The following is a 22,522-nucleotide window of genomic DNA, read 5'->3' on the forward strand; positions in this document are numbered from 1 at the left end:
TTTCTATATATCTGTAACCTTGTTATGAGCTAAGGTGGTCAAGCCTGAAGGCCAGTTAGTGGGAGATTTGGGGTGAGTGTTTATTTGTGACCTGGGAACCCCTAGAACTATAGCAGGGTGAGCCATTGTTCATATATAAATTTATACTATATACTATTACTCCAATGTTTATATATCTTATTGCCTAAGAAACCCTTGTATAACATTTATTCTAATATAAAGCTTATTTGCCTCTTAATGTTAGACTTTTCCTTCCCCTTTATGCTTCCGGCCTGGGAATCATAACAGTGCCGCTTGTATAAAAGATCTGTCGTAACTATTCATGACAGATCCTAAGGCTCTGAAGTTTTTTCTTTTGGAAATTTCATTAACCATCGCTATAATCTTTGCCTGCAGTATTAACAGATTTGGTATTAATAGGAAGGGATTGAGCCACGGGGGAATTTCTTTCCGTTCCACAAAAGAAAAATGTAAATAACCGTGGTACCTGTGCATAAATACAAATCGCTGTTATGTCATTATTGGGCACATTAGGAACGCCTTGCAGCATGACTAAGCTGCTCGCAGCAGGTCCATTATAGAGTCAGCTCCCCAGATAATTTTATATGGCCACGCTCATGGCACTGTTGAAACATCCGAAATTCCACGCCCACATCCCTTGCTCCACCCCCCTTTGAATGCATACATAGGGACAGACACAGGGAAATATCCCGTTTTTAGAGGGACAGACCCTCTTTTGACAGCTCAACCTGCAGTCCCTCGTTTGTACTAGAAAGTCTGCACTGAACAGCCAGAAAAATAAACAAAGTTTCTAACTTAATTGACTTTTGGCAGAGGGCCCAGAACAGCCACAGCAGCAGATAAGATACTTTTGTAACAATTATGAGATAAGCCAATAAGTAATTGTAACAATATAACATAACAGGTCCCTTGGGAGAAGTGAGACTCACAGCTTAAAGGGCAATTCACCTTCATTAGCAAAACTGTAATACCTGTAAAAAACATAGGGGCAAATTCACTAAGATGCGAAGTTGCGCCAGGCACAACTTCGCCGCACTTCACCGCACTTCGCCAGGCGTAGTTTCGCCAGCGCTTCACAAATTCACTAAAATCCGAAGTTGCGCACAGGGGTAGCGTAAGGTTGCGGAGTTGCGCTAGCGTTGTTTCGCTATATAAAGCGAAGTTGCGCTAGCGAAGGCTAATTTGCATACGGCGCGAAATTCAAATTTCAATGGAGGAACACGTATCTGCACTACAAATGCCTAGAAAACTTTCAAATCTGCAAATAAAAATTTTATTTTGCCCTACACATGTGCCCACTGTCTAGGTAAGTTGCCATGAGTCAGGAAATGTAAGGGGGAGGAAGGGGAGCCCCAAAAAATTTTCAGCCTATCAGTCATCATGTAGAAAACACGCCAGCGTTTTTTGGGACTTAGAAAAAATTTAGACTTTTTTTTAAACAATCCCTATCTACTCTATTGCGCTTCGCCAGGTCTGAGGTGGCGAAGGAAGTCTAGCGTAAAAGGTAGCGTTCACTACACTGCGCAAGTTAGTGAATTTGCGTAGTTTCGTCGCTAGCGAAGATTCGCCTGGCGTAAGGTTGCGAAGTAACACTAGCGAAACTACGACAGCGTTCGTTAGTGAATTTGCGCAGTAGCGAAAATGCCAAACGCTAGCGAATTAACGCTAGCGCTCGGCGCTTTCGCGCCTTAGTGAATTTGCCCCATAGAGAGATGTTCAAACTTTCATAACCTGCCAGATTTTGTAAAATGAAGATGGTAATTAGGGGGTGTGGCCACAAAATGGGCATGGTCAAAAAACATTCGCCACGCTACGCTCGCCAATTTTTTTTGTCCCTCTTTTTATTTCCAAAATGTTGGGAGGTATGGTATGGTGATATTCAGTGCTCACACATTAATAAAACCATGATTAACACATTGGTTCCCCCTCCCCCACAGCAATTGCCTCCTTCATTCACTAACATCTCCCCAAATGCTTCTAATTAGCTATGCTTTAGTGCTGGGGTGTAGCCTGGGCCCCAATGCAAAACAGATATAGGGGCCTTATCTTAGATAAGAGGGGGTGCTACAGCAAATGCAGGAATGCAGAGCCCACACTCTGAAGGGGAATAATGTATTAGATATGACAAACCAGCAAACCTCAAGGTGATGTTAAACTTAAACTCCCATATCCCCAGACTGAATATCCCCGATAATTGTACTGTGTGCTGCCCATCAACCTCCCTCCCTTCTTGACTGTGTGCTGCCCATACAACTTCCCACCCTTCTTCAGGTTCCCTCCCTTCTTGGCCTTTCTACTGTCCATCAACTTCCCTCCCTTCTTGACTGTGTACTGCCCATCAACTTCCTTCCCTTCTTGACTGTGTGCTGCCCATAAAACTTCCCACCCTTCTTGACTGTGTGCGCTGCCCATCAACTTCCCACCCTTCTTGGCCTTTCTAATGTCCATTAACTTCCCGCCCTTCTTGACTGTGTGCTGCCCATCAACTTATGTCCCTTCTTGACTGTGTGCTGCCCATCAACTTCCCTCCCTTCTTGACTGTGTGCTGCCCATTAACTTCCCACCCTTCTTGACTGTGTGCTGCCCATCAACTTCCCACCCTTCTTGGCCTTTCTATTGTCCATCCACTTCACTCCCTTATTGACTGTGTGCTGCCCATCAACTTCCCTCCCTTCTTGGCCTTTCTAATGTCCATCAACTTCCCTCCCTTCTCAACTGTGTGCTGCACATCAGCTCCCCTCCCTTCTTGGCCTTTCTACTGTCCATCAACTTCCCACCCTTCTTGACTGTGTGCTGCCCATCAACTTCCCACCCTTCTTGACTGTGTGCTGCCCATCAACTTCCCACCCTTCCTGTTAGCGTGCTGCCCATCAGCTTCCCTCCCTTCTTGGCCTTTCTACTGTCCATCAACTTCCTTCCCTTTTTGACTGTGTGCTGCCCATCAACTTCCCTCCCTTCTTGACTGTGTGATGCCCATCAACTTCCCTCCCTTCTTGACTGTGCTTGCCATCCGATTCCCACCTTTCTTGACCTTTCTACTGTACATCAACTTCCCTCCCTTCTTGACTGTGTGCTGCCCATTAACTTCCCACCCTTCTTGACTGTGTGCTTCCCATTAACTCCCCTCCCTTCTTGACTGTGTGCTGCCTATCAACTTCCCTCCTTCCTTGAATGCGTGCTGCCCATTAATTTCCCACCCTTCTTTTTTTTTTAACAGTGTTTATTTTGTTTTCAAGTTAGGGGTGGTACAGAAGAGTAAAAAGGAGGGGGGGGAGAAAAAAAAAAAAAAAAGGGGGGTATCAGGTACATTCCACACAGTCCACAAAATACAGTATAATAGCAGAGATAAAAGACCTCATCTCAGTACACAACGCATAGCATATACAAGAAGCATAGAGTAATAAATGCAGAGAGACATCGTGAAATCAGGTGCACCTAAATTTATCTCCCGACACGAGCCTGTATACCACTATAGAAGCCCTATTATCTAGGAGTTGGCCTCCGTCCATTCCTCCCAGGTTTTCTCAAATTTGGCGGTGCACCCCCTAGCTAGATATGTCATCTGAATCAGCGGAAGATTTTTATTAATAAGGTCTAACCAAAACTGTAAGGAGGGTACTTTTGGGTCCATCCATTTCATAAGGAGCGCTTTCCTAGCATAAAACAGTAGGCTACGCCAGAGGTCTCTCTTCGCTCTAAAGGGGGTCACCTCGTCTACCACTCCAAGAACACATACTTGTGGTGACATTATTTTGGGGAAAGTCGTTTTGTCCTGTATATGGGTCATCACTCTGTTCCAGAATCTATGCACCTTAGGGCAGTCCCATATCATATGCAGATATCCCACCTCCCTCTGTTGACATTTGGGACAGCACGCCTTGCTCGCATCACCCATACGACTCAGCCTCAATGGTGTAATGTGGAGCTGATGTAGTCCTTTAAACTGAATCAACCTGTCCCTAGTAGCAATGAGATATTGATACGCTGTAGAGGTGGATTCGTCCCATTCCTCCTGTGTGAGATCAGGAATTCCGATCTGCCACAGCGTGTATGCCCTGGCAAACGGTGAGGGAAATGTAGAGAGCAAAGTACTATACAATTTGGTTACCAATTTCTTCTGAGATGGAGACTTCAGAATTTCCAACACAGGAGGGAAAGCCAACTCCAACCTATTCGAAGTAAATTGTGCCACAAAGGCGTGTCGAAATTGCAAATAGCCCATATGACTAATCTGTGCCCCCGGGTGTGCCTGGATCATTTGATCCCTAGTAAGGAGTAACCCATCTGGCGCAGCATCCCCCAACGTCATAATCCCAGCTCTCGGCCATCTCATGTAAGTGAGTAGTGGCCCAAAGTGGGGCAAGTGTGAGTTACCCCACAGTGGGAGATCCTCGGTAAGCAGCGGACTAGAAAGGCGAAGAGTTTGCGAGGCCACTGTCCATGCTCTATGGGGGGTAGTAAGGACCGGATGCTTTACAGGTAGGTCTGATACCTTCCGGTACAGAATATATTTCAAGGAATCAACCGAGCCAGCCAGAGTAGTTTGCAATTTAAGATTGGGGTTATGTGGGTCTGGTACCAGCCACCAGGCTATATAGAACAGCTGCGAGGCCAGGAAGTAACAGAAAAGGTCTGGGAGGCCCAGTCCCCCTTCACTGAGTGGGGTTTTCAATTTAAGCTTAGAGAACCGGGGGGATTTCTTTGCCCATATAAAGGAGGACTGGATTTGCTCTATACGCTGGAAAACAGGTTTGGGTATATATACAGGGGAATTATGTAGGATATACAGATATTTGGGAAGGAAGACCATTTTTAGTAAGTTGATTCTGCCCCATAGGGTAAGAGGTAAATTTTCCCATTGCTTAAGCTGAAGTGACATATTATCTGTTATTGGGGTTAGATTTAGTTCTTTGTATCTGGAGCTATCTTTTACAATTATAATACCTAAGTATCGAAATGAGGTAACCCATTTCAATGGCGAGGGGGGGTAATCCAAAGGCTCTAAACCGTCATCTACTGGGAAGACACTCGACTTGTCCCAATTAATGCACAATCCTGAATATCGACCAAATTCTGTAGTGATCGCAAGTACTGCCTGAAGGGAGGGGCCAGGATCATTTAGGTATAACAGCACATCATCCGCATATAGGGATATTCGCTCTTCATCCTGCCCCAAATACATTCCCCTGACAGAATTGGCAGAGCGTATTAGGATCGCCAAGGGCTCTATGGCCAGGGCAAACAATAACGGTGAGAGGGGGCAACCCTGACGGGTGCCCCGGCTCAGCTGGAATTCCCGTGACATCACCCCATTGACGCTGATTCGTGCCTGAGGGTTCTTATATAGAAGTTGCACCCAGGCAATAAAGTGATCCCCTAAACCAAACCTCTGCATAACTCCCCATAGGTATCCCCACTCCACAGAGTCGAAAGCCTTTGCAGCATCCAGAGAGACTACCACTCTACTCCCTATCTCTCTATGCACGGCCAAAATGTTGGTATAGAGCCTTCGGATGTTAATGTCAGTGGACCTCTCTGGCATGAACCCTGACTGATCTGGGTGAACTATTTCCGTAATCACATGTTTTAATCTATTGGCCAGTACCTTTGCCATGATCTTAGCATCCACATTTAATAAAGAAATGGGTCTATACGACCCTGGGGAGAGGGGGTCCTTCCCTTCCTTAGGGATAACTACAATAGTCGCTTCCTGGCAGGACTTAGGAAGGGTTCTGTGCTCTATTGCATCCACAAGCGTCTCATGCATACGCGGTGTAATCACGTCAGCATACTTTTTGTACCATTCTGCTGGATACCCATCTGGCCCCGGTGATTTATTAGCAGACATTGATTTTAAAGCTAGAGATATCTCCCCCACCGTTATCGGGACATTCAGCTGTTGCCTCAGGTCTTGGGACAACGTAGGGATGGGAATCCCATCAAGATAGGTGTTCAGCTGGGGCAGAGTGTAGTCAACTCGCGTAGTGTAGTGTAGGAAGGAGCAATAGCAACATCCAGTAACGCCCCAGCAGTCACTAGTCCAGGTGTATAAAAGTGTCTCAAGAAATGTCCCGCCAAAAAGAAGGGGTTCTGTCCTCCTAGGGGGGGGGTCCATTCTAGCCTAGAATGGACCCAATGCTGAATAAAGAAATGTTGCTACTTACAGCCCATGAGCGTTAGTCAGCCGCCGGAGCTTCACGGTGGCCTCTACCGTCCAGCCATTCAGTAGCCGCTTGAGGGGTATTAAAAAATTGCGCCTTACCATGCGCCTGGACTCGCAACTTGGCCGGGTACAGCATGGCGTAGGTCAGATGGGCCTCTCGAAGTCTGCGCTTCACTCCCATAAATGCTGCTCGAACCTTTTGTAGCTAAGCGGAGTAGTCAGGAAAGAGGTACACTTTGGCGCCTTGGTGCAGAATGTCGGGGCGTTGTCTCGCAGCCCGCAGAATCTCGTCCCTGTCGCGGAAATTGAGAAGCTTCAAGAGAAACGGCCGGGGTGGGGCCCCAGGGGGGAGCGGGCGAGCTGGAACTCTATGGGCGCGCTCCACCACAAACTGTTGGGAGAAGGAGGCCTCTGGTAGTTGCTCTTTTAGCCAGGTCTCAATAAATCGCGTCAGGTCATCCCCCTCTGCCTTCTCCGGGAGCCCCACTATCCTCACATTATTCCGTCTCTGCCGGTTTTCATAATCATCAAGCTTCGCGAACAGGGTCGCACTCTGGGTCTGCAATGTGCGTACCTGCTGCGTCATAGGAGTGCATATGTCTTCCAGCGCAGAGATCCTCCGCTCCGTCTCCGTCGTTCTCTCTCTCAGCACTTGTAAATCAGCACGCAGGAGAGAGAGGTCCGTCTTTACCTCCTCTATTTTGGATGATAGAACTGCCCGACAGTCGGTAATCGCCGTGAGTAATAGCTGAACGGCCTGGTCCTGCAGCGCAGCAGTAGGTGCTGGGTGTTCGTCCTCGCGCTGCGGGGAGGCGCCGCCCTTTTGCGGGGAAGTCCGGGCATACTGTTCCAAACGAGCCGCGGCCTCGGATCGCACTCTTTGGGGTCTACTGGTCCCCTTCATAGTCTTGGATGACCAGGTAACCTCAGTACCTCAAATGGAGGGGTTTAATCGGTAGTTACCGGGGATATCAGGATCTTTCCAGCGGAGCTCCACAATGCACGTCTGCTCAGTGCGCCATGCAGACCACGCCCAATTTCCCACCCTTCTTGACTGTGTGCTGCTCATCAGCTTCCCTCCCTTCTTGGCCTTTCTACTGTCCATCAACTTCCTTCCTTTCTTGACTGTGTGCTGCCCATCAACTTCCAACCCCTCTTGACTATGTGCTGCCCATCAACTTTCCTCCCTTTTTGGCCCATCAGTTTTCCTCCCTTCTTGACTGTGTGCTGCCCATCAACTTCCTTCCCTTCTTGACTGTGTGCTGCGCATCAGCTTCCCTCCCTTCTTGGCCTTTCTACTGCCCATCAACTTCCTTCTCATCTTGACTGTGTGCTACCCATTAACTTCCCACCCTTCTTAACTGTGTGCTGTCCATCAGCTTCCCTCCCTTCTTGACCATTTACTGCCCATCAACTTCCCACCTTTCTTGAATTTGTACTGCCCATCAACTTCCCTCCCTTCTTGACTGTGTGCTTCCCATCAACTTCCTACCCTTCTTGACTGTGTGCTGCCCATCAACTTCCTTCCCTTCATGACTGTGTGCTGCCCATCAACTTCCTTCCCTTCATGACTGTGTGCTGCCCATCAACTTCCTTCCCTTCTTGTTCTTTTTACTGTGCCATTAACTTCCCTCCCTTCTTCCCTGTGTGCTGCCCATTAACTTCCTTCCCTTCTTGATTTTTCTACTGTCCATCAACTTCCCTCCCATCTTGACAATCTACTATCCATCAGTTTTCCTCCCTTCTTGACTGTGTGCTGCCTGTCAGATTCCCTCCCTTCTTGCCTGTTTGGTCCTCATAAACTTCCTCCTTTCTTGACTTCACGTTGTGCATCAACTTCCCTAACTTGTTGACTATGTTCTGCCCATAAAATTACTTCTGTTTTTGACTGTGTGCAGCTTCACTATTTCCTACCAACCAACTTCTCCTTTTGCATTATTATTTGTTGCCCACTAACTTCCCTCCTGGCTCACAACAAGGAAGAATAGAAGGGTGGGCAGCACACAGCGATGAAAAGAGAAGGAGGTCAGGCCATACATAGGCAAAGTTGGGTAACATACAGTATAGAAGGAAAAGGAAGGTGCAGAACATAGCAAGGAAAGGAGCAGGGGTGGGCATCAATAGTCCATTAAAGGAAGTCTGTGAGCAATCATATGGGCCGTAGGGATACCACACAAAAGGTTACTGGTTAAATTAAGGAATGTTGGCCTGGAACATAGTATTTGTACCTGGATAGAGAACTGGCTAAAAGATAGACTACAAAGAGTGGTGGTAAATGGAACATTTTCTAATTGGACCAGTGTTGTTAGTGGAGTACCGCGGGGCTCTGTACTAGGTCCCTTGCTTTTCAACTTGTTCATTAATGACCTGGAGGTGGGCATTGAAAGTAATGTTTCTATTTTTGCAGATGATACTAAATTGTGCAGAACTATAGGTTCCATGCAGGATGCTGCCACTTTGCACAGTGATTTGTCTAAACTGGAAAACTGGGCAGCAAACTGGAAAATGAGGTTCAATGTTGATAAATGCAAGGTTATGCACTTTGGCAAAAATAATATAAATGCAAGTTATACACTAAATGGCAGTGTGTTGGGAGTTTCCTTAAATGAGAAGGATCTAGGGGTCTTTGTAGATAACACGTTGTCTAATTCTGGGCAGTGTCATTCTGTGGCTACTAAAGCAAATAAAGTTCTGTCTTGCATAAAAAAGGGCATGAAAACATAATTATGCCTCTTTATAGGTCCCTGGTAAGGCCTCATCTGGAGTATGCAGTGCAGTTTTGGACTCCAGTCCTTAAGAGGGATATAAATGAGCTGGAGAGAGTGCAGAGACTAAGTGCAACTAAATTGGTTAGAGGGACGGAAGACTTAAATTATGAGGGTAGACTGTCAAGGTTGGGGTTGTTTTCTCTGGAAAAAAGGCGATTGCGAGGGGACATGATTACACTTTACAAGTACATTAGAGGACATTATAGACAAATAGAAGGGGACCTTTTTACCCATAAAGTGGATCACCGTACCAGAGGCCACCCCTTTAGACTAGAAGAAAAGAACTTTCATTTGAAGCAACGTAGGTGGTTCTTCACAGTCAGGACAGTGAGGTTGTGGAATGCACTGCCGGGTGATGTTGTGATGCTGATTCTGTTAATGCCTTTAAGAGTGGCTTGGATGATTTTTTGGACACATAATATCAAAGGCTATTGTGATACTAAGCTCTATAGTTAGTATAGGTATGGGTATATAGAATTTAATTAAAATTAGGGAGGGGTGTGTGTATGGATGCTGGGTTTTCATTTGGAGGGGTTGAACTTGATGGACTTTGTCTTTTTTCAACCCAATTTAACTATGTAACTATGTAACATAGTATATAACAATAAAACCAACAGGAGCTCAAATTGCAAAGGATGGACCTCCAGTCAGTAGCCAGCTGGTCTCAATAACATGGTGGCTTTGTCAACCCTCCCTGCATCTATACTGCATGTCTTTGAACCGAGGCTTCATTGCACGGAGATGGAAAGTGCACTTTGATGGCCATAAACCAAATTGGATGGCATCTACTCTGACTGTGCTGTACGTAAGTTATGCGAATCAGACAGAAATCCTTCAGCATTGTGCTTTTGTTTTTCATTCCCCCCCCCTCCAAATTAGTGCTGCCTTTTGAAGTGCCTCTGTCAATTCTCTGTATCTAATACGCTGTATCATCCCAGCATTGGTCATACGTGCTGCTCTTATTGTTTCATGAAGATAATCCTGGAGGGGGGGTACCAAGGTGTTTTGAACCCCCAGTGATTAGAGTTGCTTATCCCAGGCTGGTACTCCTCTTCTTCCAAAATTGCACAGGGCTGGGCTACTCTTTTTCTTGATGCCACCATATGGCAGTGTTGAGAAGAAAATGAACCCAAACCCAGTGCATACTGGAAAAAGAGGAGTACTGGCCTGGGGTATAAAGTAACAAACAAGAATCACTGGAGCATTCCAGTACTGGTTCTGCCAGAATTACAATGTACCAGTTCTGCTGCTCTCTCCCTCCCCTCCAGCCATTGACAAAAATAAAATCGGAATAATTTTAAAGGTGCGCAACCCACTAACAGGATTGAAAATGCAACGTTCAGCCAATAAACCCTTAATTTATGGACTGGGAACACGTTTCAGGCTGATAAAATGTTATAAATCAATGTCGAGCTTTCCCACATCAGTGAGTTTTTCCGCTGCAGAATATTTACTGGCTCTGTTTCAGAACTATAACAATAAAGCGACTCAAATATCATCTTAACCGGCTACTCTCCTGCTCCAAAATCTTCCTATAAACCATTATTGATCCCACAGAAAAACCCATTGTCTGTGCTGACTTCCAAATTCTCCCTCGAAATCTCAGCAGCTTTGAAGGCTCCTTGCTGATTTTTACACCAAATTACAAATATATTATAAATTTTTTTTTCTTTTAGAAGTTTCCATAATTTACTAAACCTGAATTCCCTTTGATGTGGAATAGCCGGGAGGAAATCAGTACCTGCACTGTAATATCACTCCACGGCTTTATAGCAGCTTTATCTATGGAAATATTTCTTCCACAATGTCAAATTCAATCTCAGATTTCCAGCATAGAAAATATTCTGCTTCTCAGAAAGATTTACATGATACAGCGAGTGTAAAAGTGATACAATTTTTGATTCCTGGAGTCATTTATTACAATTTCTGTTCCATTAACTGTACAAGTGCATAGGGCAGCCCAATACACAACGCCATACAGAACACTGGACTCTTTTTGTTTGCTTTGTTGCTAGTGAACCTGGTTAACCCAGTTAGCCGAGGATATACCGTTATGTCTTTATTCATCTTTATGCCTTGAACTGCCAGTCAAATCAAATACAAATCAAGCAGTATTAATTCTATGACATTTTAACCCCAAATAAACCAGCTTTCAATTTTGACTTTAGGGCCGCCTTCAGTAATCACAGGACTCAGACTGGGCTGGAGGGACACCAGACAACACCTGGTGGGCCCCATTCCTGTGTGCACCCCGCCAACCTTGACTTGCTGGATGGAAAACCTGGGTGTTGTCCCCTGATTTCTATACATGGCCCCAATCATGGCTGAAAAAAGAATAAGGTACGTGCAGGGGGGTGGAAATGGGGTTGCAGGGGCCAGGAAGGTAGAGGGGGTTTGTGGCTGGGGCAGAGGCCTGGAGAGGCAGAGAGGGGGTTGCCTCTGGTACAAGGGGCCAAGCCCGAGGCTGAATGGACCCCAGTGAAAAAGAAAGTCCTTACACACATGGTCATGCCCCTAATCCTGGACTCCTGGAGGTACCGGTATATAAATGAAATCAACAAGAAGCTTGGTTTTTAGATACATAACCTTTCAAGTGTCAGCAATATTAAACTGAGTCCCAGGGAAGAGGCCGATCAGAAGACAACTCGCCTTTGTTCCCATTACAAAATGTGTTGTGCTGAGCAGCGCAGCGCTTTGATGTGATATCCTTTACAGGCCATTTTGTCTTCAGTTGTGCCGGCAGGAGCCTGTCATCTGTCACTGGCACTTTTCTACTAACACACTGACATTTACAAAAACACACGGGGGTCACACACCCCCCACCACCACCAAGGTCCCTTTACCTGTGCTCCATCTCGCGGATTGAGAGGATGACCCCCGACGTAGAAGACCGTTGCTGGATGGAGGCCAAGAAAGTAAACTCGCTTTTATTCCTAAATAACTGAATGACTTTCTCGCTCATGTGCGGCGCCGCATGGATCTCTCGCTGTCCATCTGCAAAACAATGGGGGGGGAATAAGGAGATGGGTCAAAATGGAACAAGAACAAACACAACAGACCCAGTGGTCTATGATACATACAAGTCAGTCCTAATGATGTAAAGTCATTTCACAAATTAATTTTTCTAGTTGCCCTTTTTTTTTTTTTTTTACTCTTTTGCTACCTTTAGAAATTACTTGTTTGGCTTTCCCAGGGCCACCATCAGAAATCTTAGGGCAGCTGCCACTTAGTTGGCCAGGCATGCATCCAATGGGGGCCTGGGTTCTTATCCCTTTAGCACACTCGGCTCCTTGAAGGGTTGGGTCCTGCAAACTAAGTAGGATGGAGACCCCTTATTAAAGATAAGTCAGAAATGTCCTTTTTCAATAAAAATACTCCTAGTCCACCAATCACCTTATAAGCCCCATTCCTTTTGTTTCCTTTGATTTGGGGCCATTGAGTCATTTCAAGCCCCCATTTTGGCAAAACCTCTTACTAAATTCCTACCTGTACCCAGATGGGGGCTTACAAGTAAAGCTGGCCATACATGGTCCAATAAAAGCAGCCAACTCAATATCTCCAGACCAGGTCAGTGGCTTATTGCCCCATCCATATGGTCTACCTATCAGCCTGACACGCCAATATCTGGCCCATAATTAGTAAGATATCTATCAAGCAGGTTTGAAAACCCCACCAGGTGAAGGATGGGGTGGATTTGACTGTGGCTAGCCAGTTTAAGCCTGTTCTCTCTCTAAACTGTTACAATTTGATACATTAGTTGCTGACATGTCTCAGCAGCTTCAGCCCTACTGTGCATGCTCCCCAGCTAGAAGCTTTACCAGCAACCATTGTATCAAATTGTAACAGCTGCTCTGTAACACAGTTACCCAAAAAATCATTTTGCATCTTCCCAGGAATCCAAATCCAGCATTTTAAGGTATTGGCAGGGGTTGGCAGCAGAAGACAGAGGTTTCTGATCCTCCTAGAGTATTGTGGGAAATTCTGACATACCCCCTTCCCCTGTACTGGCTTTCTCCCAAAGGAAATGACCCATCACTATTCAAATACAGATAGAGCCTGACCTCGATATGGTGAAGATTTTACACAAACCCCTTCTCTATATGACACAATGGACACTGGTTTTCAAGGCCACGTGATGTATATTAGGCAGGACAACTAAAGGATTTTTGCACACGCAGGCATACTGTAGGTAAAGCAGGAGTCCTTCCAGGTTCAGACTGTCTAAGCTTTTAATGGTTCTGATTAAAAAATCCAATGGATTTACTTCTCCTAAAGTTGTATGACCTCACAAACAAGCTTCTAATACAACACAACCTAGTTATGCTTTAGGGCTGCATATGGAAGCATTAGAAAGAGAGCAGCGGTTGGGGCAATGCCATGGCAGCCCTTGCACTGGGGGCTCAATACTGATTATTAGAATTCTTATCAAATACAGGAGTATTAGTGTATCATATCACAGTGCCAGGGAAGAGACTAAGGTTCCAGATGCATTTCTGCCCATTGTAGAGACTCTTCTCCGTACAAAACACCCCATTAACAGACTTGGAACGGGGCCTGTTTCCTTGGTCCAGTGGAGAAGAAAATCAGACTTAGGAAAAAGCCTTATATTTGGCAGCCTCCAATTCCACTTTATGGCTATTTTATATAGTCACCTTAATTTTGGTTTTCATTTTATATCGAAGCATTCTGTGGCCTATCACCCATCTGCAAAGCCCACCTCCCTTTATGACCGTCAATTATACAGTGGGTACATTCTGCTTTGCAGACATGTCTAGTAATGGTTTCCTTTACCCAAAGTGTTCACAATGGCTGGCACCTGCTTTGAAATGTTGCATTGCACATTTAAATGGGTGTCTCCCTTCATATCCAGCTGAGTACTTTTATAAAGTATCCAAGGCTATAAGCTGAAAGCTTAGCTGGTCAGTGTATTAAAGGTGATGCAAACCCCAAAATAACAATCACCTCTAATGACTATCATTCTAAGCGACGTCCCAATATACATTCATTAAAATAGTCAATGGTGTCAAAATTATTTTGCTGTAGAAAGCTGCGTCTGTGTCTCCATGATTCTGTTCTTTAAAACAATGTATCAGGAGTCAGCCTTATGTGCTACATTGTTTTAGTTTAGTAGCATTTACACTTACAAATTAACACCACTGATATTTAATAGTTCATGTATGGGACCTGTTATCCAGAAAGCTCAGGACATGGCAGTTTACAGATACAGGATTATTCAGTAATTTGGATCTCAAGTCTGCTAATAAATAATTTAAACATTTAATAAACCCAACAGGCTGTTTTTGCCTCCAATAAGGATACATTATATCTTAGTTGGGATCAAGTACAAACTACTGTTTATTATTACAGAAAAAAAAGAAAATCATTTTTGAAATTTTGATTATTTGGCTAAAATGGAATCTATGGGAGACAGCCTTCCTATTATTTGGAGCTGGATTACGGGTTTCTGGATAGCGGATACAATGCCTGTATATTTAAAATAATTTCTTTCATTAGGCAACATTTTTGGGTATTTGTACCTTTTTTTTTGGCATTTGCCACTTTAACGCCCCTCAGTAAACTCCACACCTGGAAAAATAGATTGCAACACATTTTTCCTTTGGAATAAATTCATCTTCATTCTTCTGATAAATATCCGGCACACACAGAACCTCATTAAAGAACAGTTGGCTACAGGAGCATATGTTCAGCACTTGTGCCAAGATCCAGCTCAATTATTTAGTGATGTCGCTCCCCCCACTGTATGTTATCAGTGCCCGCACATCCAGTCGAGTCCTCTGCTGATACAGCCGTGATGCCTTTCTAAATTATTATCTTTTACTGCCACAGTATGACGCCGGCATCTCTGCTTCTGATGTGACCATTTTCGTGGAGATTGCAGATGCCTGACGCTCCCTCCACATGAGTGCAATGGGCTGACATATGGGCAACAGGCACGGCACTCTTGCTAATTTAATGGGCTGCCAAACGTGTGAAACTGCAGGTGTCCTGAACTAAAACTCCCAACATTCTCAGCACTGACAACATTGAATCATTAGTGTTGCTACTCGCCTCTATGAATTTGCTGAAATGCAATAATGAAGTAAGGGGTGAAGATTCAGCAGGTCCATAATCTATTTATGTTACATATTTAAACCATTGTGCAGTGGAGTGGGGGAGATTGTTTGGGAGGAATTAGGTGTGGTCTAGGATAGAATGCGGAAGCAAATTAATATGGTGTAACTTACTGTGTATAAAGCATTCATCCCAAATCTCTCCCTAACTGGACTTCAGGCTGGGCCCCCTTAGCTCATAACAAGGTTACAGATATATAGAAACATTGGGGTAACAGTCACCTTGCTATAGTTCCAGGGGTACCCAGGGCACAAATAAGCACTCACCCAAAATCTCCCCCTAACTGGCCTTCAGGCTGGACCCCCTTAGCTCATAACAAGCTTACAGATATATAGAAACATTGGGGTAACAGTCACCCAGCTATAGTTCTACGGGTACCCAGGGCACAAATAAACACTCGCCTCAAATTTCCTCCTAACTAGCCTTCAAGTCCGGCCCCATTAGCTCATAACAAGGTTATAGATATATAGAAACATTGGGGTAACAGTCACCCTGCTATAGTTCCAGGGGTACCACAGCACTCATTCCATTTCTTGCTGCCTTTACAAATGTGAATTATATATAAGCATTTCCAGTATGAGTCTATACGGCATCTCTTCGGCTTAACTTTCCTCCAGGAATAACTACAAATTACGCCCCTTTCAATATACGCAATAATGGCAGCCTGTGCATAGCAAAAAGGCAGTAACTTGACCCGAGCCTTTTAGCGGATGATCAGTCGCCTCCCGTTCTGCCTCCAAATGCCTGCAATCCTCACTTTCCTTTCCTAAAATGTTCTAAATTACATAGTTCTGCATCTTGGGTTTTTCGTGTGCAGATTCCCAACCTCCGTAGGTTATTATCCTGTAAAGAAAGGGTTTCTGGTTACACTTTCCTCTTCAAAGTCATTTCCAGTATTTGTCCCTGATCTCAGACTAAACTCAGACTAAAACCTTAAAGAGTGTCGCATGTGGATTCGCATTTGTGAACCACGGAGATAAATCTCAGACTCTTGCGGCCTCCCTGAGATGAACTGGGAAGGTGCACAGAGTGTCGGTCTGTTTCTTTTCCCCAGAACTCCAGACTCTGTAATAAGCCAGAGGCTTCTTTTTCTTATAGAGCCACTAATGTATTATCATGAAAAGCTGAGCCATGCTTGTCAAAAGGAAAACTTGTCCTATAATGGATGAGAAAAACTTTCAAAACTTTTGCACAGTCTGAATTCTTACTTAACCCATTCCTTTTCCTCTTCTGTAGAATGTGTCACTGGTTCAGATCCAACCCTTGCAACAGGTAGTTCCATAGAAACCATGGCAGTTATTAGTTTATTATGAAAATAACACAACTTTAAAGGTAGAAATGCTAGAAACCTGCTAAATGTGTCCTTGAAGTGTCAGGAAGACAGAAAGAGAGTCTGGCCAGCATATTAGCTTTACAGGTAAACATTTTATAGAAGGTGAGAAGGAACAGAAGGTATACTGTCCAATAAGGGAAAGTACACCAGCAAACAATGTTTTGTAATTCAGTCCACATTTTATTTCCTCTAGAACTGATAGAAAAAGGAATCTGTTTCGCAGAACAATGGGCTCTGCCTGATAATGAGCCCGTAACTTGTCTGTGTGAAAGGGAAAAGACATTCAGCTCAGAATTCAACCTCCTCGGCGCTCAGTGAATGTGGTGTAAAAGTGAGATTTCCGGGCCGGCAGAATGGAAATGAATCTGTGAATCTCATAAAGTCACTGCTGAGTCACCAGCCAATATTCCAAATGCCAAGTTAAATCATAAACTCATAATATCATCTTGTCCCAATATGTTGTACAGCTCAGAGACAGCAGAAAAGGCACAGAGCAAACAAAATAATGGATTCAAATCTGCACCTTTCCTTTGGAGTTTCTAAAAAGAGTGTTCTGATATCTTCCATTGTCCCTTCTGTCCCTCATCCCCTCTCCTTTCCTTTTCTCCCCCAACTGTTTGGCCTTACTCTCCCCCACCCTTTCTTCTTCTCTCCCATATATATATATATATATATATATATATATATATATATATATATATATATATATATATATATATATATATATATATATATATATATATATATATATATATATATATATATATGTCGGTACAGTGAACGCACTCCTCCCGGATATAATTCAATCGATGGTGGTGCGTTGGTCAATGTGTATATATATACACACTAGACATTAAGCCCGTTAAATTAACGGGCGCGACGGTCCGTGGGGCACATGCACAGTAGCGCAATCCCACGGACACAGGGACTGGACGCAGAGACACTTCAACTTTATTATATAGGATATATATATACAGTATATATATATATATATATATATATATATATATATATATATATATATATATATATATATATATATATATCTTCTCCATTTGTCTCTCTACTCCCTAACCCCCTTTCCCTTCTCTCCTTCTGTCTCTCATCCCCTCTCCTTTCCTTTTCTCTCTTAACTCTTCCCATCCTCCCTCTTCTCTCCCCTTCTATATTTCTCCTCTCCATTTGTCTCTCTACTCCATAACCCCCTTTGCTTCTCCTCTCTCCTCCTGTCTCTAATCCCCTCTCCTTTCCTTTTCTCCCCCAACTGTTTGGCCTTACTCTCCCCCACCCTCCCTCTTCTCTCCCCTTCTATATTTCTCCTCTCCATTTGTCTCTTTACTCCAAGGCAACCCTTTTGAAATAAAAAATAACAAAAGTGGTATAAAGGTGATACCTTTATTGGCTAACTAATATAATCACAGCAAACTTTCAGAACATTTTAGTATCCTTTTCAAGCTGATTACCTTGATAGGTAATCAACTTCAAAAAGGTGAATCACAAGACAGATCATTTCATCTCATTGATATATGGTATATAGTCATGGTTTAGCTTTCCTTTCCATGTGATCAGGGCCATTCCTGCCATGAGGCAAGGTGAGCACCTTGCCTCAGGCAGCAGTGAATGGCCAGTTACAAGGGGCGGCAAAAAGCCGCCTCCTGTAACTTTAAGAGCCGAATTTCTGGCTTTTAAACTGGAAATTTGGCTCTGCTAGTGCAGAAAGCGCAGTATGCACTTGTTGCGCTAGCGATGTAGCCCCTTTTGACCCGACGCTAAACTTTTAATCGCGGAGCGGGAGAGATGGGCGCAATCGGATCAGCAGCCCAAGGATTGCCCCTGCATGTGATACATTGTACATGCAGGTAAATCTGTTTTGGGATCCAAGCACTATATGGAACACGCTATGAAACTACAGGTCCCAGAATTTCCAGATGAAACCCAACAGTAAAATACAAGAGAAAGGGAAAATGCTGAATATTCAGTTTGCTAAGCAGAGGCTGCTGAGGTTAAGGGAGAGGTTTATTGAAGGTAAAACACATGAGGCCTTACAGGGAATGACAAGATGAAAAGATTTTGTATTGGGAGTGTAAATGATATGGCACGTCTGTGCAGAATCTCAAAGGTCTTTATAAAGGAGCAATCAGACATAGAGCACATTATATTAATGAAATCGACCAGAAGTCGGTAAATCACCTGTTTCACCTTGAGGAAGAGGAGGCATATACGAACCCTATTCAACTGCAATGTACTGCCAAGATATGAATTCTAATGTTGGAATATATTAACTTTCAATACTACTTAGTTAAATTTACAATGCTGCGAATATACATATCTTTACTTTTGGCTTTAATATAAACTACTGCCCCCCCCCCCCACATAACAATAAAACCTGTATGACTTTTAATATCCTTATCATTTACTGTAGGGGGTACATTATCCCTTATAATACATAAGTGATACGCACAGCATACCTCCTAACTGTCCAGTTTTGATCGGGACAGTCCCGATTTTGACAACTCAACCCGCAGTCCCAGATTGTTAATGAAAGGCTTGATTCTCTCTTTGATCTCCTGCACTGAACAGCCTGAAAAAGATACAAAGTTTCTAACTTAACCGGCTTTTGGCAGAGAGCCGAGAACATTCAGCAGGTGCCCTTTCGATACTTTTGCAACAACTTAATATAAGCAAAGAAGCAATTGTAACAGAAGAGAAGCAGGTCTCTTGGGATAACTTAGACTTACAGCATAAAGGACAATTCACCTTCTGTGAATAACATATAAAAACCACAGACATTTGTTCAGATTTTCATAACCTGCCAAATTTTGCTAAATGAACATGGTAATTAGGGGGTGTGGTCACAAAATGGGCGTGGTCAAAACCGATAGGAGCGGCAAATCTTTTTGTCCCTCTTTCTATTTCCAAAATGTAAAGAGGTATGTCAGAGTTCCCTGTATAACTAAGCCTGTAGCCTTGTGCCTTTATATGGTCACAGAACTCCTCAGTGACTTCTAATATCCTTATCATTTACAGTAGGGGGTACAATATCCCTTATAATACATGAGTGATACTCAGAGTTCCCTGTATAACTCAGCCTGCAGCCTTGTGCCTTTATATGGTCACATAACCCCTCAGTGACGTCTAATATCCTTATTTACAGTAGGGGGTACAATATCCCTTATAATACATGAGTGATACTCCGAGTCCCTTTAAATTTTCATCATCAGGACCAGAGCAATGGGGATCGGTGCAAAGGAAATTTAAAAAACGATTGTATCTCCTGCGCATTCCCCAATGTTTCTGAAACAATGTAGGTGTGGTTGGGCAGCATGTCACCCCCTAAAATCCTGCCACCCTAGGCCCAGGCCTAGGTGGCCTCTCCACAAATCTGGGCTTGACAACAGGTGGAGTCATAGGCAGCAGAAGATGGTTTTGGTAGGGAGGACCATGAGAAACAGAATAGGCAGCACTGCAGGAAGGGGCTATTAACATGTATAATTTTAACTGCACTACAAGCACATTATGGGGAAAAGGGGGGGAAAAGATTCTGGCACCTAAAGAACATTACATGCAGAGACTGTGAGGTACTCAAAAGACATAAAAGGGAGCAGTAGGTACTGGTCTCCCAATAATATATAGAGAAGGCACCACCAGCACTATAAAGAACATTATATAGTAAGAAATACATACATAGATAGCAATGGACAATGGCACCACAAGCAGTAAGATATAGAGAATACTGGCAGGCCAAGCACAATATACAATAAAACAAAGTGGGTATAAGTACAAGAATGTATTATATAGTAAGAATGTGAGTACAGGCACTCCAAGCCTATAAGTTCTAGCACATCTCGATGCACTGCCTCACTCTATTGCTCTACCAAAATGCAAGGTATGAGGAGCTGTAGGCCTGGAGCATTGTGTAACCTGTAGTAGGGAAAGCCATGCAGTGACTGCATTAGTAATGTGAAAAATTCAAATATCTCTCACTACGTGGATCCCTTTTCTGCTAGTTAGACAGCAATGTTATATTATTATGGGGCAGTTGTACAAATTCTCCAATCCCACTGCAATAGTATAAACATAGTAATTTAGGCTGAAAAAAGACACATGTCTAGCCCTTTGGACTACGTAAAACTTGTCTAACTTCTAGCTGATACAAAGGAAGAGAACAACCCCTTCTAAAGCTTCTCCAACTTGCTTCAAAACATTTCTTCCTGTCAAGGATCAGGTAGGGGGCGCTGTAGAGACTGAAGGGAAAGGGCGAGTCCTTGAGGCAGGAGCTGTATGTGCCTAGGGAACACTTGAAGGGAAAGCAGGAACAGGTTGATGAGGGCGAAGAGTCAGTCTGGATCAGGTGCAGAACAGGACGGAGAGGGCGAAGATCAGGACTGGACAGGAAGAAGAGGGCGACGACTCAACAGGAACAGACTGGACGGGGCAGGAGTGGAACAGGAACAGACTGGATGGGACAGGACGGTGTGGGCGTAGATCAGATCAAACTGGGGATAGAGTGCAGAGGAAGACTGAAGCGGATAGCAAGACAGGAGCAGAAGGAGACTAGAGTGGCTAGCAAGCAAGGACTGGAGAAAGATAGCAAGTGAGGAGAGCAAGAGAGGACTGGAGCAAGATATAGCAAGAGAGGACTGGAGCAAGATATAGCAAGAGAAGATCAGTACAAGGTGAAGTCAGGGCAAGGTACAAGGTGGAACAGGAAGCAGAAGTCAGGAACAAGCAAGGCAGGATCGGATCAAGGTCAAGGCTGGGAAGGTACAAGATAAGGTAAAGCAGGACAAGACAAGGACAGGCAGACAAGGCAAGGCAGAATAATAAGGGAAAAGGGGCAAGAGCTAGAACTACCTAGTTAGGGGCGCTGCCGCAGTACTAGGAAAACCATACAATGCTCTGGCCAGGAGTGGTCTGAGTGCTGCCCTTAAATAGGGAAGAGTCAGCCCTGATTGGCTGATTAAGCTAGGCAGTAGCTGGGTTGGGGCTGTAGATGCCAAACAGGCTGCAGCTGAGCTGGGGCTGGAGAGGCCAATCAGGCGGCAGCTGGGCTGGGACTGCAGAGGCCAGGTTACACATAGCGAGCACCCCTACAGGCTGCTCATCTGGCCAAATGGTTAAGGTATCGAGCCAGAAACCCAAAGGTCCCTGGCTCGAATCCCAGCAATACCTGACAGTATCCCCCCCCCCTCACAAGGCGACTCCCAGGCGCCACAGTGACCAACATTTTCATGCGCCTGGGGAACTGGCAATGCTATGGGCAGAACTGCCCACACGGGTGCCCAACTAGGAGGTAATGCTATAGTATTAGCCACCCTGGAACTTAGCAGAGCCACCCTGGCGGGTGACCTGATACTCGGTAGAGCGGTGCTCTGATACTCGGCAGAGCCACCCTCGTGGGTGCTCCGATACTTGGCAGAGCCACCCTGGCGGGTGCCCTGATGCTCGGTAGAGCCACCCTTGCGGGTGCTCTGATGCTCGGAAGAGCCACCCTGGCGGGTGCCCTGATGCTCGGAAGAGCCACCCTGGCGGGTGCTCTGGGACTCGGAAGAGCCACCCTGGTGGGTGCTCTGATACTCGGTAGAGCCACCCTGACGGGTGCTCTGGGACTCGGAAGAGCCACCCTGGCTGGTGCTCTGATACTCGGTAGAGCCACCCTGGCGGGTGCTCTGGGACCTGGAAGAGCCACCCTCACGGGTGCTCTGATACTCGGTAGAGCCACCCTGGCGGGTGCTCTGGGACTCGGAAGAGCCACCCTGGTGGGTGCTCTGATACTCGGTAGAGCCACCCTGACGGGTGCTCTGGGACTCGGAAGAGCCACCCTGGCTGGTGCTCTGATACTCGGTAGAGCCACCCTGGCGGGTGCTCTGGGACCTGGAAGAGCCACCCTCACGGGTGCTCTGGGACTCAGAAGAGCCACCCTGGCGGGTGCCCAGGTGTTTGGCAGAGCCACCCATGCGGGTGCCCTGGGACTTGGCAACAGTATAGGCAACTCCACCCTCGCGGGTGCCCTCCACATGAGTGCCTGGGTTTTGAACGTTATTTTATGAGTTGGTACAGTCACTGTGTTAAGACACGGCAGAAGCCCTACTCCTCGGGGCACAG

The 22,522-nt window shown here is 45.0% G+C and overlaps 1 protein-coding gene across 5 annotated transcripts in view; it reads right to left on the reverse strand.

Moving 5' to 3' along the window:
• Positions 1-22,522, reverse strand: part of nell1.S (neural EGFL like 1 S homeolog) — a 328,272-nt gene that overhangs the window by 248,995 nt on the left and 56,755 nt on the right. For all 5 annotated transcript variants that reach the window (XM_041591299.1, XM_018260318.2, XM_041591298.1 and 2 more), the window contains 1 exon segment: positions 11,796-11,946. In XM_041591299.1, coding sequence (XP_041447233.1) covers positions 11,796-11,946 — 151 coding nt within the window.

Source organism: Xenopus laevis, chromosome 4S (assembly GCF_017654675.1).
Source record: "Xenopus laevis strain J_2021 chromosome 4S, Xenopus_laevis_v10.1, whole genome shotgun sequence".
Lineage (NCBI taxonomy): Eukaryota > Metazoa > Chordata > Amphibia > Anura > Pipidae > Xenopus > Xenopus laevis.